Source organism: Temnothorax curvispinosus, unplaced genomic scaffold (genome assembly GCF_003070985.1).
Source record: "Temnothorax curvispinosus isolate PA1 unplaced genomic scaffold, ASM307098v1 QBEX01007504.1, whole genome shotgun sequence".
NCBI classification, from domain to species: Eukaryota; Metazoa; Arthropoda; class Insecta; order Hymenoptera; family Formicidae; genus Temnothorax; species Temnothorax curvispinosus.
The window spans coordinates 240,082-263,391 of NW_020217284.1; the positions used below are offsets into that span (position 1 = coordinate 240,082).

At 37.8% G+C, this 23,310-nt stretch overlaps 2 protein-coding genes across 5 annotated transcripts; one reads left to right on the forward strand and one right to left on the reverse strand.

The window, feature by feature from the left end:
* The first annotated feature begins 92 nt into the window (after positions 1-92).
* On the forward strand, positions 93-21,920 carry LOC112457097 (b(0,+)-type amino acid transporter 1). 2 transcript variants are annotated; one of them, XM_025019985.1, is made up of 5 exons: positions 93-652; positions 18,665-19,794; positions 20,031-20,244; positions 20,674-20,979; positions 21,513-21,920. In XM_025019985.1, the coding sequence occupies exons 1-5, from the start codon at positions 628-630 to the stop codon at positions 21,575-21,577; spliced, it is 1,740 nt and encodes a 579-aa protein (XP_024875753.1). In that variant the 5' UTR covers positions 93-627; the 3' UTR covers positions 21,578-21,920. The 2 variants fall into 2 exon arrangements, with proteins under 2 accessions (XP_024875753.1, XP_024875752.1); XM_025019984.1 differs by lacking the exon at positions 93-652 and adding an exon at positions 16,603-16,684.
* LOC112457101 (uncharacterized protein C1orf131 homolog) lies at positions 21,770-23,091 on the reverse strand. Of its 3 annotated transcripts, XR_003041056.1 has the most exons (3): positions 22,997-23,091; positions 22,142-22,752; positions 21,770-22,057 (listed from the first exon to the last, which is right to left on the reverse strand). XR_003041056.1 is itself a non-coding variant. In XM_025019988.1 (2 exons), exon 2 carries the CDS (start codon positions 22,744-22,746, stop codon positions 22,237-22,239), a length of 510 nt encoding a protein of 169 aa, XP_024875756.1. In that variant the 5' UTR covers positions 22,747-22,752; positions 22,997-23,091; the 3' UTR covers positions 21,770-22,236. The 3 variants fall into 3 exon arrangements, 2 of the variants coding, with proteins under 2 accessions (XP_024875756.1, XP_024875757.1); XM_025019988.1 differs by having other exon boundaries at positions 21,770-22,752; XM_025019989.1 differs by lacking the exon at positions 22,997-23,091 and adding an exon at positions 22,838-22,908 and having other exon boundaries at positions 21,770-22,752.
* Between the last annotated feature and the right edge of the window lie 219 nt (positions 23,092-23,310).

Genomic DNA, 23,310 nt, shown 5'->3' on the forward strand with positions numbered 1-23,310 from the left:
GCTGCGCCGCGGCGCACCGCGCCTGCTCTCCTCGCTTCGCCCTCGCGTCTCTCCACAGTCCACCGTCCACCCTCTCGCGTCTCTCCACTCCCTCGTCAGCGACGGCTTTGGCTAGACCTCGCCTCCGACTCCGACTCCGACGAACGCCCAGTAAAGCGCGAAAGCTCGCTAAGTGAGCATCGTGGAGCGTTACTCTGTCACAGAGGCGTCAGCAATAATCTATTAAAGAGAAAAGAGATACCGGGCGAGGAGGCACATCGCGAACAAGTAGATCCGGCGGACCGAATATAGCGGTGTCGTCGCGAGGGCGAGAGCGAGAAACGAGAGAGGAGAGCTAACGAGAGAGAACCGGAGGACAGAAAGCGGAGAAGGGAGCGTAAGCACGCTGAAAAGGGCAGCAGGAGAGAGGAGATAGAGCAGCGGCCGGTCCCGGAAGTGGAAGGGCAGAGGTCGGCGGGGCGGCAGTGAAGAAGGGGGTGCGAGTGGACGAGGACGACGAGTGGAAGGACGCGCGAGGATAGCAGCTGCGTAAGGCGCGAACGGCGGTGGTTGCATTGAAACGTAGCGGCGTGGTGTCATGAGAGGCGGTCTCACGGTCCGCCCTTCTTATCGGTCCCTCCAAGAGTCATGCATGTCGCGCCCCTCAAACGAGGTAAGCGCGTAATCGCAACCCGGCGTATATGAGCAACTTTCCTACGTCGGAAGATCGCGCCGCTAACTGACAGGGATGCCGGTCGCATCGAATCGTTGCTATAATCGGTCGGTTTAACCGGCTCCGCACAATTTTGTCTTCTAATGTGAAAGAGAGTTGATCCAAATCATATCCGGTTGATTAACGAGCCAATCTCTATCTTAAGGATTCTTAAAACTGAATGTTATTATTTAATTTAATTAATTAATTAAATTTTTTCTTTATATTTCACCCGTGAATGATTGCGATGCGATCGGACCTCCCTCGGTATATACAAAAAGTAGGTATAGAGTGAATTCTAGCTTCAGAACGTTCTTGTTGACCTTGTACTTATTTATTTAGGGTTCTTATATTGCTTTCATTCTAACTGATAACTTAAGGACTTCGGTACAAAGATGATCTCATGCGAAAGTAAAGTTAAATTAATCAGTAACTCTTGCAAATTTCTGGAGAAGTAGAGATTAGATCATTCCGCCACAAAGCCTCGCGATTAATGGTCCCCGCATCTCGCCGGTATGCACGCGATACGCCTACGTTTGTTTGTTTGTAATGGAAACAACTGGTGCGCTTAATTGTTTCAGGGGGAAAAAAAAACTGCTAGAAGTTTAAAAGTAATGAAATTTTAATTGAATAATCTTTGTCCGCGCGTTGCGTACGATTCGTTATAATATTATTTCTGAGAGAAAAGCAAACAATTTCGAATTAATTACAAAATAATCGGTATTGATGAGAAAACGACTCTAGGTATTAATTAGAACTTTATGAAAACCACCTACATAAAGTGTTGCTAAATTACCATTTATTATTTGCGAATATCTGTTATTTTTTTTGTTAGAACTTTGGGATTTGTCTCTCGATTTTGAAAAAAGACAGATTAACAAAATTGTTAATCAAATAGCGTGCACATTATTTTCGTACATTATTGTTGAAAATATAATATCTCTCTCTTAATACAAATTTATTATTATTAATTTATATAAATAAATTTATTAGTCATTACAAATTCTCGATCGGCGCGGTTTACCGTTTCAGCAGAAGGGAAAAAAGGCGCGATTAATTCATGTCCATATATAGCTTTTTTTCTCAGCGGGAAAAGTCTTCCACTAGGACAGTTTGTTTTAAAAAAGTTTTATATAAAGAATTGAAGCGTTTCGCGTCGGCAAAATATAATAAAACCAACAAAACAAATAGAACAGCAAGCGTTGTAAAAGCCGATAATAATCGCGCGGCTGAGTTTTCTTCCTTCAGTTAAAAATAGCGCTGGAAAACGAAAATACCCTTACAAGAATATGTTATTAGGTCTAGAATATCTTGGGAATTATCTCGATGAAAACAATATCATCTCGGACTGTCTGTATATGTATGGGTATACATATGTGCGCATGTATGTGTTTTATGCGACATAAGCACCGACGTCATTCTGCGAATATAATCTAGCCTTATTAGCACAATGAAAGGGAGGCAGGGAAAGAGGAAAGAGTGCGCTTGCACTCTTGGGGATTTACAGGAAAGGAAGAAAAAAAATTCAATTAAAAAATAGCTCAACCATTCAAGAGTATCTATATTCTCTCGCTAGCTCATCTCGAGTGTAGAGTAAACAATTCCTCTTAACGCCTCCTGTGACGTCGATATCGAGTATCGATGACGTTCTACGGCTGCAGGTAACATTTAAGAGGTATTAGACGTGCTCTTATTAATTATGAAACATGAGGAGTAGTTGAAGGCCGGCGAGAAACACGTGGACATTACACGAAGACATTCCTTTTCAGGGCGTGATCGATGAAAAACGATAGCATCGCGTAAACGGTGTGCCACCCCTGCAAAAATAAGAAAATATCTATATGATTTTAGTACAGCTGTCCTGTGAAAGATAAAAGTATTTTAGTTCTTTATCGTAGAGGTGTTTATGGTTTAATGTTTTCTTTGCATTAAAAGTCTATTAAAGGCTCTGACAGAGATTGCGAATTCATGACGATAGCAAGACGGATTTAGAGAGAACGTAAGTCTCTCCTTTTATGCCTTTAGTCACTTGGTGGGGTAATAAATAATTCCCGGGCACCCGGTGTGCCCGCAATTGAAGGCAACGAGCGTTTCGCGTCACGAATACACTTGGATGTATTAACGAAAAACCTGTTGGTCGCGTCCTCGTGGTCGAGCGTAGTGTGCCAAGAAGATGTGTCCAGTGGTTACTCTCGCGATAGCTCAAGTCTCGAGATGTTTGCTAATTATAAACGTCTCGCCGTCGAGCCTCTTATTCCCTTTGTCAATGAAAAAAAAAAAACGGGTTTTGCTAGGTGCGACTCGGTGAGTTCGCGGCTGTCAATCATTTTTAGATGCGACACTACGTGAAACGGTATGTACGTTGCGTAATCCTGCGCTTGAATTTCACGCGTACTTACTACTTAGTCGAGGACGTAGTCAGACAAAATGTAATCAAACCGACGACAACCGCGACAACTCAAATTATCAACGATAATGGCACATAATAATAGTAAAAAAATAATTAAAACTGTATTATAACCATTGGTCGTGACGAATATCATTTATTAATTAACAAATGGATATATTTTATTATGATTATTTATTCGATGAATAAATAATGAATGGACATGTTTTATTATTATTATTTATTTGATGAATTAACGAAATTCTGTACCTTTAATGAGAAAATTTGTATTTATTAATTAACAAAGTTTTTAAAATTAATTGCATGGCAAAGTTAAATTTGTTTTTAATATTCTCATTTTAAATATTTCATTCGATAAATTATTAACGAAAGAATTATAATAATTATTATGTATATATATTATATATAATGATGCGTGTATATAATAATCATATTTAATTAATTTCTCCCAAATACTAACAAGTAACGATTGGCTGCATTTCGAAATACATTTTACGATTGACTGTCCAAAATGGGTAGCACTCTTCGTGCGACAGTACTCTCTATTTAATTCTCTCGCGACATCGGCTCACGATGATAAATGACTCGATGTCACTTGAGCGTCGTAGGTTCCCTTTCCTACGATTTATTAAAATGACAGGAAATTTTAGATCATTACAAAAACTGCAGTATCGGTTGTTAATATATTTACAGAAAATAGAAATGATAAACTTTTGGGTAGAAATTTAATTAATTTTTTAATAATGTTTGTGATTAAAAAGATAATAAAAATCTCATTAATTTTCGTTCGATATAATAATCGTAATCTGTAATATTATTATGAGAATGTTAATAATTTATTAATCAAACGCCAGCAATTACACTTAAGTGGAAACAGCACGTTATGGTCAGACGGGCTAAAATAGTCAGGCGGGGGAACACGATCGATTCTACGATAACTCGAGATCGGGCGCGAGCCTCTACTTTGAGAGTATCACCGGTATCAGCCGATTTTCTTGTCTTGTATCGACCGCTTTCTCACGACTGTTAACCCATAATTGTTACAAATCGCACTTAACGCGCGATAAAGTTAAGCGTCCACTTGAATCGACGAGGGCCGCTAATTCATGATTAATCGCCAATGAAGCGATCACGATGCTATCGGGTTTCATCCATTCATAATATACTTAGCGTGCTTAGTATATATCCTTTTATATATCCCCTGACAATGAGGTGTAGAGTTCATCCATATATAAAATTACAATTACTTAATAACCTTATTTTACAAAAGTGTGTTATACACTTTAATAGGTATACCATAAAGTAGATACTCGTATATGCGAAATGATGATATTTTCATGTCTCAAAATAGCTTCTTATTTGTCTTGCGTCTTATATTTTTTATTATGATTATTTATTCGATGAATAAATAGCAAATGAATATGTTTTATTATGATTATTTATACGATCAACTAACGAAATTTTGTTCCTTTAATGAGAATTTGTATTTATTGATTTTTATTAATTTATATTAAGTTTTAAAAATTAATTGCATCCCAAAGTTAAATCTGTTTTTAATATTATTCTCGTTTTAAACATTTCGTTTTTGTTGAATTACATTATATATATATACATATATAATTCTAATTAAAATAATTAAAGTATCTTCTCTCTTTCTCATGTCATTCACCCTGTCTCTCGTATGCACCGTTCTTTTTTAACTAGTAAAACCGGATAAAAATGACAGTAGAGACATCGATTTTGTTAGAGTCGCTTCTCTATAATAAGTTTCGCAAGTTTATTCTACTTTGGCGTAAAGACTTGTTTTATCGCGCGTGACCTCTCACGCACCAGGAATAGACTTATTAGTAGAATACGATGCACAACGTTCTCCTTCTCCTTTTCCTACGTGGAAACAGGTACTTACACGATAAACGTTAATGTACTTTCCCGCCTACATCTCGCAACTTTCGCCACGGTACGTCCTAATCTCGACAGATTAATGCGAACATTACTCAGCCGCTGGCGAACGATCCACGTGTTTTATCAATGCTGACAATGTCCGATCTCGTTTGCTTTGAGAGATAAAACGCTAAGAAAACTTCATTTGACGCTGGAATTTATCCTGGAATTATATTAGATTTAAAAAATTACACGAGGTCTCTCTCTTACATTCTACTTTAATGAATAAAATTAAGAAGTAAATTAAAGTTTATGTTTTTACTGCAAAAATTAACATTTTATAATGTCTATCTCATATTAACTTTAATAATGTTTTTTAAAAGTAAATTTTGTTATGTGTGTTTTATTTATTTTATTAAAATATGTTAAACAATGTATAAGAATAGCAAATAGATAAAATTTTCTTAAGATGCTTGAATTTATTGCTTGAAAATTAAAGAGTTTTCACGATAATTTTTAAAGTCGATGTATAGAAATAGAAGGCAATGGAAGATAATAAAAATCTGCTAACTTTTATATGAAACGAATGGCCGAGTGTCAAAACGTAGTTTTAAAGTTCACATACGAAAGATATAAGAATTTATTATCGTTGTAAGTTCTGCAAATATACATGTTGGCCAGCGTTATGATAGTTTAGCTTTTTAGCACCTCGTATGAAAAGAAATTTCGCTTCCGACTGTATCCATTATGACCAAGCCTTGTTTAGACCGTGTCTCCCGACGAGAAGTATAGAGTGCTGCTGCACTCTATCGCGCGTTTCTTTAGCGTGGATTCATTGATGAAAAGCGGCTCGTGCACGAGTTCGCATGCATAGAATGATTGGCTTAAACGGAACGTCGCGGCTCCTCTCTTATTGTTGCCGTTCCCTCTTTCTCTTTTTTCTCTCTTTCTCGTCTCTCATCGATTCGAGCTCGTTGAGGAGTCTGTCTATTTCTCGTGTCCGTCTATTTATGGCCACTTTAGCATGCCGCATGTCCATTTGGAATCGTTAAAAATAATCTCGTGATCGCGCTCACGTGGACAAGACTCGGCGCGTATTGCCGAATTAAATTACGAAAATAAGGAAATATCTCTTTTCGACACATATATATATATTTTTATACATATATGTAAAATGTCAAAGAAGTCATTGGGCCGCATCGTCGCGACTCTATATATTTAGCGTCAGATCACGCTAATCACGTGAATTTTATTCGTGTGATTTGCCAGATGAGAATCATGTCCAATTTAACGTTCAGTTTAACGTCTAAAGACACGTCGTATCTCCTTTCGTCAGCAAGAAGACTGTTCGTGCTATTTCTGTACAATATTCACAAATTTGTAAAGCACATTGTAAAACATAAGTTAAGCAAACTAATGAAACGTTGAAAGTTCTTGAAAAATAATTATTGTGAGAAAGAAAAAAATTACTTATTTCACATTATCTAAATTTATAAAATAATTTACAATGATAAATTAATGTTATTAATTTCGTACATAATTATTATATCGATATCTTGTATAGTTATTGTGATAATGAAATAAACAATTAGGTAATAAAATCATATTTAAAATATATTTACATATATTTGCTGTATAAATATTTGTGCGCTATAATACAATAATCAGCTTGTCAGGCACATTTATTTTTCTTGCCACGTTGACACATTCGTAACGTAATATCTACGTAATCTCGTAAGCGACGAAGGATCAAGCAAATCGATGTCACCTCATTCGCGCTCAATGTTACTGACACGTGCAACGAAGCGTGGATATTTTTGAAACGAATTGCGTTTCGGTCGAACGGAAGGCATCGCGTGCTCCAGAATCTCTCTCTCTCTCTCTTTCTCCCCCTGGCGTTTCTCTGGTTACACGAGATGACGCAACTCCACATAGCCTCCTCCGCATTTGCTCTCGTATTGCATAAATTACTCTAATAAGGACCAAAATGTGATTCGATTAAATGCAATGTATAATACATCTGAACGTAGCGATTTTAACGAATTAGGAATTGGGTTATTAATAACGGAGAGATTAGGGTGTATGATATAATATATGATATAAAATATTTTTAATGAATTTCTAATTTGCTATTTTTTAAATAGAATTAATAACAATTTTCACAGAGTATTAATAACTTTGTGAATAAAGAAGATCATTAACGTAAAGTAATAATTAAATTCCAAATTACATCTGACTAACGTTTTATTTTCTGGCCCTTTGACTAGTGCCTGAGCAATTATAATTTGCTTTACTACTATAGCTAACAATATTATATTATAATAATTATCTCTATACGTTTTTAAGTAAGCTTCAATTTAAATGAGATTTCAAAACTTCAGAGCTTCAGTTATTCATGTATAAAAGTTAAAATTTCAAAGATTATAAATTGATGGCCCTTCTTTCTATTCTCCTGACATCTTCGCTAATGGAAAATTCATTCTAAGCTTCTCAAGGGACTGTGCTACGTATCTGCCCGTTCGAGGACACCTCGTGCATCAAAATTCATCATCGTAATTTCTTAACGAAGTGTCCTCTTGTAATTTCTTAAAGTTCCGATTTCTTTTTTTGCAACGTCACGGTTTTGCGTCGCGTAACAAGAGACACTTACGGGAAATTCTGAACTGCCGTACGAGGCGGATTATATACGAGATCGTACACGCGTGTCGATCGATAGAACGCGAATAACGTGAAGGCGAACAATGCGAGACCAATACTCGCGCCGGTTGCGTTATTAAAGCAGCGCGTCAGATCGTGAAACGAAGGCGCTCCTGAGAAAAATTGCATTCCCAAATCAATGTTTATAAAATATCAGCCCGAATGCCGAACAATACGCCCGATGCTATCGGTTCTCAATAAAAGTTACCAGGATTTCAATTCGCCCACGTCCGTTCTTTCCCATTTGTACCCGATACAATTCTTTTCTATTAATAACTTTACAATTTTATATTTCTACAGTTAACGTAATATACATTCCTGGAATGCATTCAACTACAGACAATTTAATGGAATATCGATCTTAGACTCTCAAAAAATTTAGATTTACATTCGGATAAATTACACAATAAGAAATATAAATACATATATATATTATATATGTATATATAGTTATAAATGTATTATACACATATAATAATAATATGGATGTGTAATTTCTCTTAGAAAATATATTTTTTAAATTATTAATTTATTATTATTATTTTTATTATTATTATTTATAAATTTTTTTAATTATATTAGACATATATAATTCAAAACGTATTCTATAAAATTATACACATACTTATAAAATTATGAAAAAAATATAATTCTACGATAAGACTCGTTGGGAAGAATGAACTATTGTGACGCATGACGTAATTTCAAACGTGAAGCACATAATATTGTATTAGCGTTGTGTTTAACTACAGAGAGAGAGAGAGAGAGAGAGAGAGAGAGAGAGAGAGATTCGTACTACGGCGTTGAAATAACTTCCCGAACAGATTTCAAGCGGTCTTTCTGAGAGACAATATTTGTGTGCGACGAGGCACGTACGTCTCGTCAGCATTGGAAGAATTAAGCCTTGCGATGTTCGGCACGCGTGTAACGAGCTATTAAACGAATAATTTATGATAATCATAATTTGACAGCAATTACCTTGAGTAAATTTGCTTTCTAGACGAGCGTAATTTCGATGCAAAAACGTTCTCGCCTTGAAGCCAAACTTATTGCTTTGCGAACGACAAGAAATTTGTTTTTAATAACCCTGAGCAATTCTTTTAAAAAAGGAAAATTAGCTGCAGTTTTTCAACTTAATTGGCGAAACGATATCGTTAATCATGTTGAAAGAAATGTGGTAACCGTAAATTCACTTTTCAGGAAAAATTTACTGGAATCTAAGTATACATATAGTGGAGGCTTTTTGCGGGAAAATGTGTGCATAGAGTGAAAATATGTACGATAAAGAATTATGTTTCTCTCAAAAATTTAATCTCAGTATGTGATAAACGCTAAAATTTAAAATAAAGATTAAAAATACATAACATACATACACTATAAAAAAAAGTATGCAAACGTAAATAATAAGTGTAAAAATTACGCAGTCAATAGCGGAAATTTGAAAATTGTGTAGATATTTCTAAATTAAAAAGTAAATATATCTTTATATTTAGTGGAAAATTACACGAACGATTCTATGTTTCATAGATTTTAGATAAATATACCAATTTTTGTAATATTCCATAGTATAACGATAATATATACACATCACAATTGAATTTGTACATAAAAAAGGATAGCTACAAAAAATTTAAGGTACTTTACATACAATTGTATGCAATAGATATTGTTGCGCCCGTGCCGACGCACGGATAAGCGTAACAATATGTATAGTTATAGAGTGAAAACGATACACGAAATGGCGTTATCACCATTGCTGCCATATCATGTAGTGTTTTTGCGTTTAAAAAAAAATTTTTAATATTAAAAATATTTAAAAATATTTTAAAAAAATAAAAAAATATTACATAAACGTTTCTGCAAATTTATGTTTAACTGTAAATTTACTGGTACAGCCAGTTTAATTACTATATAAAAAAATAAATTTTTATAGACGCAGGAAATTTACACCTATAATAGTTGGCCTATAAAATTACATTACAAAATTTTTTGCAGTGTACATCTATTTAATTTCTTTTTTAAATACGACAGAATTTTATTTCAGATTTCTTTTATTTGCCCTAGGTTCTTTTACAAATTTTACCTTTTGTCACGGCTCGGTTTCACCGATGCGAAATTGTACGCAGTCCGCACAAAGATTGACGTCATTTCAATCGTTCTGTCGGTTTTTTTTCGTTACTCCATCATAGTTAAATTATCAGACAAAAAAGTTGCATTGTGCAAAAAGCGACCCAAATAGGAAGTGGCCTCTAAAATCGCAAGATCTCGAGCATCAGGATAAAAAAGTCCGCCGAGAATTAAAACTGGAAATGACTTTATTCTTGCTACGTACGAGGTGTCCTCAATTTTCTCTCAACTAGAAATATTAGAAGAAGCTGGAGAATATATATTATAGTTTGTTGAAAATTATCCGGGAAAAACTGGGAGATTACTTTTTATAACATCTCCTTTGTAAGAGTAACACATAAATTTCTCTTTGATTCTCATAAAATCAAATTGGAATTTAAACTGAAAGTTCCTATTACAAAATATATTCCGTACAGCTTTTATAATATCAAAAAATAAATAGATTTATCCACGTATAATGTATTTTAATATATGCGCACATTTTATTTTATAATTCTAATTACATTTATAATATTCTAATTTTTGTGAAGCGTTATTTTTCTGAAAAAGAATATATAATATTGTTGCCTGTTCGCTCTTGAAAGATTCAGTTTGAGAGTTATTACTTTTTCTATTTAATTCCGACTTCAACGTAAAAGGCAAACGATAAGATGAACGCAATGGCACGACTCCGACAACGAGCTCGATGGGATTCTTACGATCGACACGACCTTGCCCGTGAAACGCAGTTACAGTTAATTCCGCTTTCCGACACCTCCGCGGATGGGAAACGCTTCGTCCGACTGCATATATGCGTCTTCGAGTCAGACACAATTGGATCATTGTGGCACTTCATGGTGAACGGTTATGGTTATTAATACGATTTGACCTGCGACAGCGCGTTAATGTGCGCAAAATGCGTGTCGTTTTAATCCACAGTATCATGTATCTCCTGAGATACATACGACGAAGTTACGCGATAAAACATACACGACGCGGTTATCCAGGTGAAAATTGATCCGGTCTCTAATCGAAACTGTCCGAAACAATGCAAACACATGAGATCCATGAGCAAAACCATGGGCAATAAGAGCTAATGCGTAGTTGACGGGATGCAAACAACGAATTTTTTTTCAATCACTCAATCCATCCGCTGACCGGACAGCTTTATTAATAAAAAAACATGCGCTTCGTAATTGGAAATCTTCTCCGCGGATACGAAGTCAAGTGAAATTGAAAATTTATATGTCAGACGTCAGACTATGAATATATATATTTCTCACTGGTTTATTCGCTAAAAAAAGGTCTCAATTTTTCGAATTAAAAAAATCTATTTATTATTAATAATATAATGTATATTTATCATTAGTAAAGTTATCCGTTTTCGGATAAGCTTATTAATTCATTTTCATCGATTTAAAAAATTTGTTGCTTGTGTCAGCTACTTATTAAGATCTTTCATTTTTTTTAGGTGTAAAAATTTTAGTTATAGTTGATTTTTAACCGTACTGCTTCAAAGTTTTTAATTAAAAGTTGACATAAAAATAATAAAAGACATCTTCTAGAATATTTTACGTAATTTGTGTATCTAAACTTCTTAAATTTCTAAGTTGATTTCGAAATCAACTTCAATCCTTTTTTACTCGACAGTCTTTCGCGACACCCCGTGTATGTCGACGCGCCGTACGCGTCAGACGACGACGACGATTATCAACACTGACACGTGTTGATGAACGCCATCCGATCGGCCAATTTGCTGTCGTCGTTGTCGTGTTGACACTTCGCAGAATTTTGTAATTTAACCCAACCCAATTCGCCGCGCTGAGAGACGAAAGATCGAGGGGGAATCACCTTCTTTACTTCGCTCCGCGCCGTCCCGTCCTTATCGTCTTTGTGTTCGTTGTCGTCATCTTCGTCGTTTAATGGCTCGTCTACAATAGCCGTAAGAGTATACAGTAAGACGTAAGCAGTAAGCTATTAACTAATTTTACAATTCAAGAATAATCGACTGTGGTTGGTCAATAGCTTACTGCCTACGTCTTACTGCATACTCTTACAGCTATTGTAGACGAGGAGCCATTAGAATCATTAGAAGCGCGCGTACGATCGTATTCCCTGGCGTCATCGGCAATTACATCGTTAAACGACGGAATATCGGTCGCGCTTGGTTTTAAATGAGACCGGATTACGGAGGCTGGATCACGCGAAAGAAATCGCAATTTCCATTTTGTCGCTGACAATAAATCTCGCAAAAGTCGAAAATTGCCGCGTCGCTGATTGAAAGTTAATCGGCTTAACGGCGATCCAAGTGCTATTATTTTAATGCTGCACTTAATGGATATATTACGCTTTTTTTTTACTGTTAAAAGAAATTCTTTTTCTCAAAATATAGAACATCTGTAATCTTTCTTTAAATCGAAGATGCTTCTACACTTCCTTGTTAATTATTAAGTGCAGTTTTTAAGAAGATATAATCAGTAACTCAGTAAATAAGTTATAAGTAATTTTATTTGAACGCCAAATGTGAGATGATCTCTCGCTAGTACGAATTTTACCGTCACGTCCCGCATCTCATTATATTTAGTATTTATGTGTTTGCGCCTTTGTACATACATCACTCCCTCATTTTGCACACAAAAACATCGCGAACTGGCAGTTGTTACAATAGTATTAGCGAAGTTTCGACGAGTGATGCAACGACGTGGATGAGTTATAAGACGAAGTGACAAGTAAAGTCAGTTTAGTTTGATGCCAACTAAAAAATACATTACCGAAAGTGTGAGACAACGAAAGTCAGCCAAAAGGGATAATTTACAATCACGACAATGCGCTGTCAAATTGAATATGGTATCGTTAGCGCAACATTTCAGCGTGATGTTTTGCAAAGCGCATATTGCGCGCATTGCAATGCTTTCTCGCACGTTATATGTATACGCAAATTTGTTTGGAAAGGAAACTGTAGTCATGTATCGTGGATAATTAATCTCTATAGGAATTGAATAACATTTAAATATATCCATATTAATTAAAACGATTTGTTATTATAAACTGAAATAGTCATGTCTGAGTAATTTGCACTGCTACCACTTGATTCTTCACCTGTACATTACATAATTGAATAGGGAATGGTATTCTAATTTCTAATGTTTCTGAAAACAAATTCTTATATTTCTTTCCCCCTAAAAAAAACTGTTCTAAACGAATTAACTAGCTTAACTATCTATAAATTATGCAAATGCACGCAAACAGTAACGTATAATTTATAATTGTCCTCTCAATATAATGAGAAGATCCACTTCTAATGGAATATCCCATCAGGATTCCCTACGTGCCGTTGATCTTAATCAGAGTTCCGACACCTCCAAGGATAAAACTTAATTAAATATTAATTAAAGTGACAAGATGTACGAAAATCCATCCTGCCTTAGCCACAATTAAGTTGCTACAATATTAATTGATAGAGGATTATCATTAATGGCATAATTGATATAGAAAATCCGCATCTTCTAACTTTATATTCTTTTATTCTTTTTCAATTTTTTTCCCGTAAAGGATTAATTAATCAATAATCTATTATTGCATAAGAAATAAATTAGACAAAGTTCAAGCAATTCATTCTGCATGTATAGAAGTTACTTCGCGATTTGGCTCAACGTGTGTGTGTTTACATAGCGATCATTTCTCCCGTTCATAGTGATTCTGTAACTCTTAACGACAGTGTCGTTATCGTTATGATATCGTTGCGCAGGTATATTATATGAAAAAAAACCTGCGCAACGATGATATAACGATACCGATACTGTCGTTAAAGTTACAGAATAGGGCTACAGAGCTATTGTTTTTCGACGATATAAAAATCCCGACCTTGTTCCGTTAAATCGACCTCGAAAACGCCGTTGTTCTTTTGCCAGCGAATCTGTAGTTGATGATTCTTAAAAATTACATCTCTTTTTCCCAATCATTCTTTTAGGTATATTATTTGACAGATCGGAGGTCATTCGCTGAGAATTCGAGGAATCTTAATCAGCTCTGCGATGCTCCATGACAATGACAACCTAATTAAGACTAATGGATGCTTAATCGATTTACTGCTTAACAGATACCATAGTTAAATAATTGGAATTTATACTTATCTATTCTATACCTATAATCAATAATTGATTTCAAAAAATTTGAATTTGTTGCATAAGGATTTACTCATTAACTATAGTTAATGAATTAACTACGTTAATGAGTAAAACTGTAAGTTGAAAAATATACGAAATCCATAAAGATAATCTTACCCATTCGTAACCCGTTCTCTCTGATGCAGTATAAAATGTTGCTGGTAATTTAATGTACGATATTTTTTTTGCCTACCTATATATCGACAGCATAGTTATCTATGCTATAATTTATATAATTTACATTTATTTTTTATATTGTTCGCCAATAAATTACTATTGTCACTATTATTATTAAACCTGCAAGGTTTATCGGTCTTTGCTTTATCAACTTTATTCGCGCGGTTACATTCTTCGAGTTAACTTATAGAACGAATTTGGCCGCTTGCACTACTTAATGCACAGTGCACACTAAGGCTTATTCTTAGTCAATTCTTATTTACAGATCATCTTAAATACCTCGTGAAATACTTCTTAGCCAGTAAAATAATCTGTACAGCATCCATACGGATTGTTTTATTGGCTAAAAAGTTTTCGAACGTGTATTTAAGCGATTTTAAATATAAGAACAGATTATAAACAAGCCTTAGTGCGCACTCACTGTGCACTAATTATAATGCAACCGCCCGAATTCGCTATAAATGTTCTGTATAGCAGTGTTCCTCTTTTAGCAAGGGCATTGTACTTTTTCCCAATGCCTATAATGTATACGTTCATCTGTCGGTACGTAATAGAGAGGACAATGCCATTCTATTCGATTCTTTTCTTAAGTGCGACTAATTCCTGAAGATCGATAAATGTCATCGCTCGGTATTTGAGGAAGACCTGCCGTACATGAAAGCGTTTAATCCTTTGAAGAAAACTCTCTGTAAATCTTTAGACGTTTATATGTAATTTATACTTAGAAATTTTTCTCTCTCATTATACGACTCTCCTTTCTCATAAATTTATAAATTATACTTTTTGTAATTTAGATTTTACTTATTTTTATAATTAATTAATTGTATTATCACATACATATTCGCTTGATTTTCTATAAAGATAAATAATAAATCTTTATTTAAATTCGCGAGAGAATCGCTCGAAGTGTAATGAGATGAAAAGCTTTTCAGCGTAAAATTTTGACAAGTTATAATAGGTCGACTTCAATACCGTGTCGAATCTGCATGTAATTTCCCGCGGAACCGTCCATGCGGTCAATTACGATAAGCGCACTTTAATAGCCCGGTAAACGACGTTACATCGGTAATTATCGATTTTACAGCCTCAACGATTATAACGCACGTTTCGCGATATCGCGCAATCATTCTCGCGGATTCGGGCACACATCACGCGTGCGCGGGCACACACGCGTGTAAAATCGTGAACAATAGAAATATTGTTTTGCTGGCATGAGTGACCTGTTCTCGTCGCTGTTGGACTTCCACGTTTTTTGGCTGTACGATCGAAGCGCGCAGCTGTCATACGAAATAATCAAGTCAACGAGAGAAGCGGGAGAGACGTATACGTGACCATCAGTCCGGTGTATCGCCGCTCAGAAATACACGCGCAGGGTCAAAGTAGAGCTTTTACGATCCTCGGCGGTAACTTTCGCAATAACTCCGACGATCTATCCCCGGAATAATAAAATTGTTCTGCAATTCTATAATTTTATAATTCTAGTTATTTTAACGTTACAACAACCAGCGTTATTTTGGTATACACGTAGACATCCTATGTACAGAACTTTGGAATTAGAGTGATTGATGGAAAGTAAATTGGCATAATTATTTTTGGTATAATTATTGGCGTATAATTTTGGTATAATTATTTGGTATATTGGTATAATTATTTTTTTTTATCTTTGCAAAAGCCAATATAAATTCCAACAAAAGCTTAATAATTTCTGTAATTTCAGCTAAGAATTTGATATTGGTCATATTGATGGGGTTGATTGTTCCAGTGTTAACGAGAACATTAATTGCGCGCTTAAATTCACGCTTGCCGAAAACGCGGAGTATCCTAGAAACTCAACGGTCTATTTTCGACGTATATTCTTTCGCTGGCACTGGAAATGATGATCAAAATGAAAAACGCGCATTTCCATCGGACACGTCTATCATCGATTGAATTACCCATTTGTTCGCGCGAATGCAGTCTCGAATAAAATTACCGTTCTCCATAGATCGTGTACATACGTTATCTTATTTGCCCGCCATTCGTTCTTTGATGAACGAGTTCGATTTTCGCGAGCAACGTCGTCGGAGCGGAGCGCGACGCGCGGCATCGTTAGGTGCGCATCCAATGAGATCGATAGCTCGGAGCGGGGTCACCTTGAGAAGGGGGACGCGCACCACCCGCCCCCGCTTCGCGCGCGCTTCGAAATTTCCCGCGCCGTCCTGAGAGGACCGGGCGAGTTTCGCGCGCATTTCCCCGCTCGTTATTTATCGCCGCGAAAGAGGAGCCGGGCGGCGCGATGCCTCCCTGGCGCTCGGCCACGCGAACTATTACGGTCGCGACGCGGTGACTTCGTGATAATAATATGATAATCGCAACGCCGTCACGTGGCACGGGGAACACGCGGGGGTTGGCTGGCGGCGGCCGGTCACGTGGCCGCCGGCGCCGCGGGCCAATCGCGCGCGCTTTACCATCCCAGCGCATCCCAGTAAGCGAGAGGGATGCGGTACGGGTTGGTCGGTCTCTTTGTCGCGCCCTCGAGTAATTATCCAGGCTCGGCGATCTGTTCGTTCGCGACACCCGGTATGATAAATCTTTATATTTGTTAATGCGTAAACACGATTGTAAATTTGCGACGAAATATTCGCAAACGTTACATTTTAATAATTACATTTCAAACAGCGATGTAAACGATTTTGGGTGCGGTGGAAACCAGTTCGCAAAACGTTGTTTCGTTCCCATAAAAAAAAATTACGCACGCGGCCGGTCTCCGGAGGGAGACCTGCAGAGGCGGAAGCGTAACAATTTTCGCGTTTATGTAAGAAGCGGCGAAATCCAGAATTATTTCGAGCCCGGCACGTTTGCGACGAAACTCCGCGCGCGTATTACGCGACGACGACGACGACGACGACGAGGGCAGACCACGTGGTCCTCTCTCGCCGGGTGGCTCTAAACTTAGGAACCGGCACAAATCGAATATAACGAAGTCCATTTGGTTTCACGGCGCTTTCTGCTTTGTTTTTTTCTCCTCTTCTCTTTTTCGCAGATGTGCGAAACGCGATGAATATAGAAATCGCGCCACGAGTTAGCGTGCAAAAATTATATAAATTCGCCTAACTATTAAGCTTTAATTTCCGCGTTTATAGTTCCTATCGATTTCGATCTGCGATCCCTTCACTAAACTTCCGTATATCCGTTCACTATTGATCACGCTCTCTAAGTGCCAATCGCGATACTCCACCGCGATGTTTCTTTAAGTGGTACGTGTTTCTTTCCGAAACCCTGCAGTTTCGCTAAATGGAAGTAAAACTTCCGCGAGCAATCAGTCCGATGACCCGGATTCAGGTCTCTCGCTCGCTTGTGTTATTCTGTTATTCTGTTATCGATCTAAGTTTTGGATTCTGCAGTGTAAAATGGCTCTGATTGAAGTGGAATCATAATCCGTGACGATATAAATTGCAGCGATAAATTGCGAAATAAGATTTTAAATCGATTCTATGAAGTTGAGATTCGAGTAGCATTAATTGAATACCCACCAGATCAATGTGGTCAATAAGCTTCGTTTTCCAAAGGGTTATTTATATTGTACCAGATTACACAGAAAATAGAAAGGGACTGATTAATGGTAAAGAGCAAGAGCTTGTGATACTAGATATGCGGTGATACTAAATATGTTTGCAATCCTCTTTAGTCTTTCAATACATTCTTCTTGTGAGAATCTGTATTCTCCCTTTAAACGGAATCGCTCAGAAAATCGACATATCTTTAATCGAGTCGGCACCACTTCGCGAAGTAATCAACTTCGTGCCTCCCGGACAAGTTTGTTACTTTATAAGACAGGTGTGATTGATCCGTTGCTATTTAAAGAACTGGGAAAGTTTGTTATTCAAAACTTCAACAGAATCAATATATTATTTATGATAAGTTCACCAGACTGTTTACTCCGTTCTTTGACTTTCTTAACGTAACTCGTTAAAGAAGTTTAATCGGATAATAGACGAGAAAGATGGCTGCAGAATATCTGAAAAATTAAACAATGTATCAAAACGTCGTGTCTAATTAATCTTTCAAATCAACTTTAAAGTTACTAACGAAGTAATCTATCCATCGAGCAAATAACAAGATTGTATTATTCATCGGATAATTCTGCGAAAACGGAGTTATTCCTGCCTGAACAAACAAAGATAGTTTTTGCTTAGACATGCTTGGATAAGAACAAGCTTTTTTATAGCTTTTGATTATAAGAAGATCGTGCTTCAAATTCCGGCAAATAAAAGCAGCGTGCGCAATAAATTTAATTTACAAATTAGTAATCATTTAATGTAATTGAATTAGTAATTTTCATTTAGTTCGATATATATTTTCAAGTACCTTTTATCATTTTTTTTTTTTTTTACAAAGCAAGATAGCGTAACGATAATTCGTGAATGTTAGCTGTTTCTACAATTTTTTCATCCCTTTAGTTATGTTAATTTTCAATGTATTCAGTCTGTTAATTGTAAGACTCTGAATTGCAGGTAACGTATAAAATAGCAAAATAACAAGATGTCTTTTCCTTCGCAGCTACCGTGGGACATGCCGGACATGATCCGCAAACGAGCAACGGCGGTCAGGTACAACTGCAGCAACAGCAACTACAATCGGGGGGCTGGCTGGGAGGTGGTACCGGCGACACTGTCGGCGGGCTGGTCTGCCGATCCGGAAAATCTGTCAACGGCAGCAGCAACGGCAAACCGTCGTTACACCATCCTCAACAACAGCGGCGCCAACAGCAACAACAGCAACAACAACAAGGCCAATCTGGGGGTGTGGGGGATGACGAAGACGGGGGTGGAGGGAGCGGAGGGCTGGAGGGGACGGACGCAGAGGCGAACGACCCTGTTCACCTCAAGAGACGGGTGGGACTCGTCAGTGGGGTGGCTCTAATCGTCGGCACGATGATCGGCTCCGGGATCTTCGTCTCGCCGTCGGGTCTGCTGTTGCGTACCGGCAGCGTCGGCCTCAGTTTCCTCGTGTGGACCTCGTGCGGTCTGCTGAGCCTCTGCGGCGCCCTCGCCTATGCCGAGCTGGGCACCATGAACACGAGCAGCGGCGCCGAGTACGCGTATTTCATGGACGCGTTCGGCGCCCCGCCTGCCTTCCTCTTCTCCTGGGTGTCCACCCTGGTGCTCAAGCCGTCGCAGATGGCGATCATCTGCCTGTCGTTCGCCCAGTACACCGTCGAGGCGTTCACCGTCGACTGCGAGCCGCCCGACCAGGTGGTCAAGATCGTCGCCCTGCTGGCGATCGTTCTGATACTCCTGATCAACTGCTACAGCGTCAATCTGGCCACCGGCGTGCAGAACGCCTTCACCGCCGCCAAACTGATGGCCATCCTCGTGGTGATAGCCGGCGGCTCGTACAAATTGATACAGGGTAACACGCAGCATCTGCAAACGGCGTTCGACACCATCGACGGTAGCACCATCAACATCGGCCGCCTCGCCACCGCCTTCTACACCGGGCTCTGGGCATACGACGGCTGGAATAATCTCAATTACGTGACCGAGGAGATCAAGAACCCTTCCAAGAATCTGCCCAGGTCTATCATGATCGGCATCCCGCTCGTCACGCTCTGCTACGCGCTCATCAACGTATCCTATCTGGCGGTCATGTCACCGTCAGAAATGATCGAGAGCGAGGCTGTGGCAGTGGTGAGCATAATCGACGAAAAATTCGCGTTTAGAAAATATCGAGAAAACGTCGAGAAACGCGATAGCGCCAAGAATATTTCTGGTTAATTACATTTTATTCTTTCACGTCGCTTATTTGCGAGTTAAGATTAAGCCGAGTCATCAGAGAAGCTGCAGTAGATTCAGGAATGCAGATCGCTACCTTAGCCCGATCAATTTGTTTCTATAGTCTGATTATGACGGATGTTCCTTCGCAGACCTTCGGCAATCGAATACTGGGCGTGATGGCATGGCTGATGCCACTCTCCGTAGCGATCAGTACATTCGGGTCCGCTAACGGCACCCTGTTCGCCGCGGGTAGGCTCTGCTTCGCCGCGTCGCGACAGGGTCACCTGCTCGACTGCTTGAGCTACGTGCACGTGCGACGCTTCACTCCTGCCCCAGGCCTCATCTTCCATTCCCTCGTAGCAGGTATCAAGTCAAATCCAGATCAAACGAACAAACGCGAACAGATGTGACCAGGCAACTTCGATAAGTATTATACTATCGACACTATCGTTCGCAACCAAGCCAAAAGTTGCTCGTTTGCGTTTATTCACGTTTGTCCGTGTTCGCTCATATATTTGTGCGCTTGGAATCTGACCTTACGCAATCGCCCTAAATTTTTTAAATTGTTTCTTAGACATTTTTAAGATGTAAATTTTTGGATCGTCTTTTAGATATCTAGGAGACCTAAATTTTCGAGTTGCCGTAGACACGTTCTTCCGGCTTATTTGAGATTTTGTTTTATATATTATATAACATGTGTTGTTCTACTTCCAAGGCGAGACCGTTGCCATACGGACTGTGTCGACTATAAGGTATCTAAATGTGTTGTAAGCCAAATTACTGATTTCGCAGGCGCGATGGTTCTCTCCGGTAACATTGACTCGCTGATCGACTTCTTCTCGTTCACCGCATGGATATTCTACGGCGGCGCGATGCTCGCCCTACTGGTGATGCGGAGGACCAGGCCCAACCATCCACGACCGTACAAATGCCCGCTAGTGATACCTGTGCTTGTGCTCGTCATCTCCGCGTATCTCATAGTGGCGCCGATTATCGACAAGCCCCAGATCGAGTACCTGTACGCGGCTGGGTTTATCGGTGCGGGCATGCTCGTCTACCTCCCCTTCGTAAAATTTGGATATGTGCCCAAATTCATGGGTAGGTATATATCCCGTTACACTGCCAAAATAAAGACCGATTCAATTTAACGAACAATTATGGTGAAATTTTACAGTGTCCTGTATTAATCATTATTCAATCGTAATATATAAAACGATATATAAACTCGTTTTTAGAAAAAGAAATAAATTAAATATCTTGCTGATAAAAAGAGGAAACAAAAAGTAAAACTCCAAGTCTTTCATTAACGATCGAAAAATCTAAAATTCAAATTGAAGACTAGTCTGCATGGTAATAAATTTCAAGAAATCTGAGATTAAGCTTAAAAAGAAATATATATAGAATTTAGCACAAGAACTCTAATGAAATTAAGATTATAATTTCGAGTCTCGAAAAAGCTGAAGATAAAGTTCTGAATTTTTCGAATCTCTTTTTAAGAATGTAAGATAAAAATTTCAAGTTAAAACTTTCATTGAAATTTAATCTTGTTTCCCCGTTTTATATTTCTACTGTACCTCTGTTTGATATTAAATTTTATGTCAAACGTTTTCGTTCATTTTCTCTGATTGTAGAAGGTGTCAATGCCTTCCTGCAGATGTTACTAGAGGTGGCTCCAACGGCGGCCGCCTTCGACTGATTTCATTTCGAAAGATCAACGTACAGTTCTCCAGAATGCCGAATCATTCCATTATGGCATTGCGTGAACTGTGTGCACACACCTGAATATACCCTATTTTAAATACATACAGACGAGAGCGTTATATCCTATGTATTACAAAGCTCAAGGCTGGCCCAAAAAATTAATCCACATAAAGAAAAGGCATATATATTATATAAAAATATTATTTTATTACTTGTTATTCTTCGTACATAGTATACAACATGCAGAAGAGATATTATTGTTAGACAATAGATAGTTGATGTTGTAACGAGAAAGCGATGAATCAACAGAAAATATTTTAAATGTTTGCAGTTACAAATTTGACTCTTTTTCTTTGTACACCCTTCTTATCCTTTTTCCCGAATTTCCATCAATCAAATTATTGTACATCACTTATTCGCAAATCTCTTTTTCATTCTTTCACATGTTACTTTTCAAGAACAATCCTTGTTTAACCTAATTACAAATTTTAAATTAGACATCTGATTGACAAAATTATTAACAAATATATTTGTTTGTATTCTAATCAACAGTCCTTACAAGATAATTGATATATATATTCTAGGCATATTTCTTCTGGACTCTGCCAATCTCGACAAAATTTCATGTTTCAAAAAACGTTTTTGTCGATAAATTCAGCTCTTCTGCTTCTGTTTAAGCAAGACATCCTTCGGCACCTTCCCATAAACGCGTAGAATACCGCTGTCCTTCTTCCGTGTTTTCTTTGGCTTGGGTTTGAGCAAACTACTGGCGAGTCCAGACTTATGTCCCTCCTTCTTCTTCTCCTTCTCCTTCTCTATCTTTCGACTCGTCTTTAACGCTTTGTAATTCACCCTCCTGTTCTTAGGAGGTTTTGCACCTAAGCTAATAGCGAGCTCGACCTTTGCTCGCCTTGCCTTCGGTTTCTCGAAACCGGACATACCGAATTTGATAATTTCGTATCGCAACCTCTTCATCTCTTTTTCCTGCTGCTCCTTCAGCTCAGCAGGCGTTTGTTTCATTACGGACTCATCAGACTTCTCTTTACTATCCGAGTTATCTGTAGATTTTGGCTTTTTCTTTCGAGCCTCATAATTCACAGAGACATAATTACTCGTCGCAGTTTTCTTGATTTGAGACCCACGCGTTGGTACAAAGTCGTCCATTTCTCACTGAAAGACAATTAAAATAAAGGTGAGAATTAATATTGAAATTAATATTAAAAGACAAGTGCTTTACTTCTACTCTTAACCTAACCTCCGTTAACAATATACGAGTTAGGGAAACTAATTTTCATAACTTTAAAGGTAATTAAAGAGTCACGGAAACAAACTTTAAATGTTTTGAAGGTGAAAAATATAAAATAAATTTCTACATGTATGTGACTGTGTCAGTGATTGTGTATATTTAACTTACATCAATAAACATAACTCCGTTAGCAAAATTGATTCGCAGGTTTGCTCTAAAATCTATCTGTATTACTCCGCGTTCACATTAGATACGGTACAGAAATGTAAAAACGTTGCCTCAGGTTAGGTTTACTTTTTGTTACTGAACTTTTTGCACTTTTCATCTTTCTTTTCTTTTTTTGAACGTGATTGGTGAATCCAGAGGAAAGAACCAATCGGATTGAGCAGTGTAGCACTGATTGCACTCAAATGACACCTTGTGTACCTCGTCGGTGCTCATACACGGGAAGGTGTAGCCGTGTAGGTCCATATGCCTATTCG